Below are 6810 nucleotides of genomic sequence, written 5' to 3'. Positions count from 1 at the left end.
GGCTGAAGGATAACCTTAAAGACTTTATAAAATTATGGGAGGTGTAGATAGGGTAGATTGTTATAGTCTTTTTTCCAAGGATGGAAAGTCAGAGACCCTTACAGCATGGAAACAGGCCCTTTGGCCCAACTTGCCCACACTGGGTTGTTTCTTGCTGTCAGCGATGGCTTTGTCCACTCCCCGTTCGACCATGGCTGCCTGCTTCTCCCGTCACTCCTCCTGCAGGTGAGAGGGGAGGGAACCCCACGATGACTGAGCACGTTCTGCCGGTGGCAGCCCGAAGATAGCGCTGGCGCCAGGGGCTAGTAAGTGAGCCACAAAAACAGCTGTGTCACTGGACCGTACGGTGGGTGAAGAAGGGCTCGCTGGTGCACCTTGCAAGTCGATGGAGGGCTTAGAACCTGGGCTCTAAACGACCGGAGAGAACAGTGTGAGCCAGGGATGGGTCGGCAGGTCCGTCCTGTATATCCAAGATCCATTATAAGGGTTGTCATAAAAACGAGGGTTTACTGGATGTCTTTGTGAAACAGTTAGGAGAGAAGATTCAGACCACTATTAAAATGGGATTTCGCGAAGCAGTAAAGTTCCCAAGTAAATTACAGAAGGTCTGTCAGCAAGTTTAGAGCTCTAGAGGGTAAGCGGAAAATTGAACAGAATGGTGGGAGGAGGGGTTATGAGCTGGTGCCTGGGGGCAAGCAGAGTTGACACATGAAAAACTGACAACATTGAGCCAGCAGATAGAATTAGACAAGGTCAATGAGGGATTTCAATGTTTAAATGTAAACAATTAACACTTTTACGATGGAGGGACAGGTCCGGATAGAGGGTTCATCACTCGCAATGCCCTCTATGACCGCTCAGATAATTTAAACTGAACTCTTGTCATTTTGTCTGGATTATTGGAGTGGACAGACTATCAGTTTGAAAAAAAATCGATGTTCAGCCTGTAGTTGATGCAGGTACTATCTCAACGTTTAAAATATATTTGGACAGGTACAAGGATAGGATAGGTTTTGGAAGGATATGGCCAAATGCAGGCAGTTGGGACAAGTGTAGATGGGGCATGTTGGTCGGCATGGGCAAGTTGGGCCGAAGGGCTCGTTTCCACAATGTATGATTCTATGATTCGATGACATTGATTAAAATAGTGTCATTTTGGATGGAGGTGAGAAGATTTACTGAATGGGCTCCCTCTTCAGATCAGGGGAATGTTAATTCTGTATGTCATGGCCTATCATGTACAGCCAAGATTAGTAGGGCAACTATGGATTGACAGTAACATTCGTTCACGATGAATGGCTATTTGTTTTTTGCCCGCAGTAGTGAGAACTAAGAAAGAACCTTGATTACATTGCATCATTCACACCTCAGGATATTTTCTCAACTCTTTACCACCGAGAAATTATTTTGTCACCGTGTGGCCACTAGAACAAATGAGACAGTCAGTTATTGTACTGCAAAGGCCTAGGAACAGCAAATGAAAATCCAAAACTGCAATGCTGCAAACTTGCAATAAAAACTGAAAATGTGTTTAAATCAGTTTCTGTATCAATTAAACTTTCACAGTGAAAGGCATGCCAACAAAATGTTGGTCTTGAATGATGTCACATTATTATTCCAGTATGTATATGTATGGGTGTTAGTGGGCTGAATGAATGAATGAATCTAAAAATGGCTTGCATTCAGAATATTCAATTGCATTAAAATATATCAGAATCATCTACTTCAATATTTTTTTTAAAAGCTGAATCCAGATATACCACTTATATACATTGCAAATGTAAATGATTATCTGCAACATAACGACATTCTCCTGGTGAGGAACATAGAGGACAGGACAGCAGAACCAAGAGATTATTTTGAAATGATAAAATGTTGCTCTTGTTCATCAAACAGATGCTTTGTTCTAACAAGTGAAAAGAAGGAAAATTACCTGAACAAGCTGCTGATTCTTGCAGTACTCGGTTGGCTCTTCCAGGTAAGTAATCAAAGTTACATGATTTGATTTAGTGTGTGAAGTGACTGGATATTGTGTCATGTGCTTTTCAAATGTTTGACTGATTTCTAATTTATAAATGCAACAATTCATGAATAGGATTAATTGGGCTGCCAGGTTTCGCTTCAAGATTTTTTAAACAATGTGTTAGGATTGCTCTTCCCTATTTAACAACTTTGTGGGAGCATATTCACCATATGTGATGAGATTGTTGCTCTGATTGAATGCATTGGAGCTTTGGTATAGATAGTTTCAAATGCACCCTGGTCACTTCCTCTTCTCCCCACTCCCATCGGGCAAAAGTTACAGAAATTTGAAAACTCATACCTCCAGGTTCAGGGACAGTTTCCTCCCAGCTGTTATCAAGCAACTGAAACGTTCTTTCACCAGCCCTCCCATCTAGCTCATTGGAGACCTTTGAACAATCTTTAATTGGACCTTATCAGACTTTAATGTTATATCTTGCACTAAATGCAGTACCCTTTATCCTTCATCCTTGCCCTATGGACGGTTTGATTGTATTCTTATATATCGTCTTTTCACTGACTGGATAGCATGCAAACCAGAATGTTGCCAGGATTTGAGGGCCTGAGTTATAAGGGGAGAGTGGGCAAGAGTATATTCCTTGAAGTGTAGGGGGATGTAAGATGCTCTTACAGAGATGTATAAAATCATGAGGGGAATAGATAGGGTAGATACATAGTCTTTTACCCAGAGTAGGGGAATCAAGAGCTACCATATTAACACTGAGAAGCTCCTGAAGATAACTGAAAACACAGTAAATGGACAGTGGAATCTATACAAATAGCACGACATTGCTCAAGAAAAAAATTCCACGTCCGTTTATTTGCCTGTTTTGCTCTAGCAATTGAAAAATTTTCCCATCAATGATTTGAACAAAGTAAAATCGTCAAAATTTAGAGAATTTCAAGGGGTGATTACGGTTGTTCATTAAACCTTTTGTTTAAATTATTTAATTTAAGGGCCTCAACCCTCTTTTAATTTGAAACCTATTCATACCGTTTTCTCCTTCCTGTCCTAGTTCTATATTGTTGGTTTTATTTATGTTATTTGAAATTACTCACCACGTAACTGTCTTCTCAGTACGTGCACAGTTTCATGAACATACTAGATTTCTTTGACCTGTACTGACATATCCCAAGTGTAACAATGGATTTCCCATTGCTGTTACATGATGATTAGACCGTTTTGAGTGAAATCTTTGCAGAGGAGTTGGAAAGCACCTATTTTGGCCCATCAAATAGCTGCAGATTGAATCCACAATTTGACTGAAAGCAGTTCCCCGCCCAAGAGCATTGCACTGTGATATTTCAGTCACCTGGGGGATCAGTAATGGTCACTTTAATGACTGGGCCTCAGGATTTTTTTTTGAATTCATGCGGCTTGACCCCCATGCTTTGGGGGCATTAACAAAGATTGGGATTGTTGTAGGTGCATGGGCATGGTGAGCCAATGGGCCTGTTTCTGTTCTGTGTGATTCTATGACAAGCAGGGTCTGCAATCCATCCAATATGGGTGGGATTGAAGCTGGTTCATAACTTAAAAAAAGGTTTGTTATTCATACAGCAACCTGCTGAATTGCGAAGTATGTGTGCAAGTGTGTGGAGCGAATGGATGATAATACACAGTCACAGTCATACAGCATGGAAACAGGCCCTTTGGCCCATCTTGCCCATGCCGACCAACATGCCCCATCTACACTTGTCCCACCTGCCTGCATTTGGCCCATATCCCTCTAATTCTATCCTATTCATGTACCTGTCCAAAAATGTGTTTTAATGTTGTGATAGTAACTGCCTCAACTACCTCCTCAGGCAGCTCGTTCCACATACCTACCATCATTAGTGTAAAAAAAGTTGCCCCTCACATTCCTACTAAATCTTTTTCCCCATCACCTTAAACCTATGTCCTCTGGTTCTTGACCACCCTCCTTGACTCCCATATATTGAAATTCAAATTGCCCCCACTTGATTATGTTCCGTCATATCATTTGAATACTCTACACCACTCACAAATCTGAGGTCTGCACTGGAAAGAGATTACCAGGTGGACAGAGTAAAAGATTTAAAGATATGCCCAAAGCCTCCTTGAAGAATGCAACATCACTGCAGACTCCTTGGAATCTCCGGTCCATGACTGCTCAAAGTAGAGACAGAGCTCAAAAGGGATGGTGCAGTTGGTAGAACTGCTGTCTCACAGTGTTTGGGTTGATTGCTGACCTCGGGTACGGTCTGTGTGGAACCTTTTTGTTCTCCCTTTAATGCATGGATTTCCTCCAGCTGCTCCAGTTTACTCCCACACCCCAAAGATGTGTGGGTTTGTTGGTTAATCGGCTTCTGTGAATTCCTCCTAATGTGTAGGAGTAGATGGGAAAGTGGGATAAGATAGAACTCATCTGAGTGAGTGATCGATGGTTGGCATGGACTTGATGGGCCGAAGGACCTGTTTCCATGCTGCATCTTTCAATCAATCAAGCATTTGAGAAGCTTAAGACCACACATTGAAGCACAGAATCCATGTATCCAACAGTTGGAGCATACTGCCCCACAAACTAGCCGCCCACCAAACCCTGAGCCACCTCTTGCTCTTTGCGTTGTTGGACACAAGTCATTCACCTGTTAGAGGGACTGTCTAAGAACAACAGGTACCAAGTGGGACCACAATCCCCACTGTAACACTGCACAGTACAGATTCAATTGCTTGACTATCTCCTGAAACTGTGGGCACTGTATGAAATGATATTAAATATGCGTAGGGGGGGGCAAATGTGGTACTTGATCTACCAGTCACCCTTCCTTGAATTCTGACCATTAAGGTCCAAAGCAGCACTCAAGGCTGTTTGGAAAAAAACATATTAAAAGTTGAGGACACAAACACTTTTACTTCTATGACTCAGGATGTTATGTTGGAAAGTTAATTAGCCACTGTAAGTTGCCCCAAGTGTGTATGTAAATAGTAGAATCTGTGGAGTTGTTCAAAAGAATGTGTTGAAATACATTACAGGAAAATTAGTGAGGCAATGACTTTGAATTGAGAGCCGGCTTTGACAAGATGGGCTGAAACGAGATGGACTTCTGTGTCATCAGAAAATGTGATTAAAGTTGAACATATAAAGTTGAAAAGATAATATCAGAGAAGGGTCTCAAGATCCACCAGGGCAGCGAAAAGTGCCTGGGAGAGCTTGGTGTGGGGCCTCACATTGACCATTACCTTCTAAGCCCAGTGGCAGGTTAACCACCACAGTCCACAAGGTATCAGCACCCCAGGCGAAGCTCTACCAAGTACTGTCCCACCAACAGACACGAGTCCAGAGCCCAACCAGCCACAGTCAGCGGTAGAGAGGAAGATGGAAGGAAAAAAGCAGAATGGAGCAGTCACTGGCTTTGGCTGAAGAGAAAAGATGCTATCTGGGCTGCCACGTGACCATCTAGAGGCTAACCATAAGACACACACCCAGGGCTGATCACCCTGCGGTGGGCCTGCCTCGACTGAGGGTGTCTTGTGATAAAAGGCCGAAACACCCAGTGATGTTGGGGTACACAACTGAAGATGTGTCTGATTGGTAGCAAAATCACCTAGTGGTCACCCCCAAGAATTCCGGGTGTCAGTTGTGGTGAAGAACCTTGGGGATTGTAACATCCAGTCCTACTAATCAATATTCCTTGTTCACTTTCAAAAAATGTCTCTCAGCTTAATGTGGGACTCTCAATTCACGTATGTATGTCTGTTTCCAACAAAATTAAAATGTGGAAAGAGTAATTCAGAGTCTTACAGCCTATGGTAGTCTTTGCCCACAATTTTAGGGAATGATTTGAATGCCAATGAGAAGCCTGTCCCGCCGGGGTCCAGGTGCCCGTGCCTGACTACAGGAAAATTGGTGTCCCATGTTCACATCACATGGCACCAACAACTTTCCATCCTGAATGTCAGCAAACCTAATATTCAAGTGAATGATCAGACCTTGAAACTTCACATAGAATCGCTGAGGCAAGTCACTTTAGTACATTTTAAAAGAAAGCTTGCTCAGTGTGTGACAGGAAAAGTTTAGAATTTAATGATGTGGAGTAGGAAGAACTCCAGCTGAACCAAATTGGGCTGAATGGTATGTTTATGAGTTGCAAATTCTGTTGTTAATTGGAATTTTATTATTCAAATATTTGCAAAATAGCATCGATTTCATCCATAAAAGTTCAATTAATCCTAAATATGGGCAAAATTTCTATTTCCATTTTGAGAGGTGAGGCCTTGTGAGAACAAACTAAGAATAAACTAGATTTTGAAAAGTCTTCGTCAAAAATTAAATCATTGTTGCATTGTTGAAATCTTCTTAGATTCCTGTAGTTCCTGAAGAAATATTCTTCAATGAAGAGAAGATTGATGAATTTGGAACCAATGTATCGGACCAAGCCTTAGTAAGTAATCTATCAAAATGGATTTATATCTCCAGGTTTTATTATCCCAATCTGTAGCAAAATGATTATGTTATTTGAATATTTTTAGACCAACTTATTATTTGTCGTTTAATTAGATCAATCATAAGTTTAACAAATTGCTGAATAATGACAATCATGTTTGTTGAGTCGAAGAGCTGTACAGCACCAAAACGGGCCTAAATTGTCCCTGCTGACCCAGTTGTCATTCTGGGCTAGTCCCAGTTGCCTGCATTGGCCCAAATGTATTTGTCCAAATGTCTTGAAAGTCGTAATTCTATCTGCTTCTATAGCTTCTTCTGGCAGCTCATTCCAGATATGGATTCTAATTCAAAACCACCCATAGTAATTATATCCAAACTC

The 6810-nt window shown here is 41.7% G+C and overlaps 1 protein-coding gene across 1 annotated transcript in view; it reads left to right on the top strand.

Annotated features, from left to right (window-relative positions):
* The window catches only part of cdan1 (codanin 1), a 74176-nt gene that overhangs the window by 40440 nt on the left and 26926 nt on the right, over positions 1-6810 (top strand). Inside the window, exons 14-15 of the mRNA XM_033027796.1 lie at positions 1745-1978; positions 6349-6429. Of these exons, the coding sequence (XP_032883687.1) occupies positions 1745-1978; positions 6349-6429 (315 nt within the window). The remainder of the gene's footprint in view (positions 1-1744; positions 1979-6348; positions 6430-6810) is intronic.

Source organism: Amblyraja radiata, chromosome 9 (genome assembly GCF_010909765.2).
Source record: "Amblyraja radiata isolate CabotCenter1 chromosome 9, sAmbRad1.1.pri, whole genome shotgun sequence".
NCBI classification, from domain to species: Eukaryota; Metazoa; Chordata; class Chondrichthyes; order Rajiformes; family Rajidae; genus Amblyraja; species Amblyraja radiata.
The sequence above is the reverse complement of the archived record's forward strand: the minus strand, read 5'-3'. Positions and strand labels throughout refer to the sequence as shown.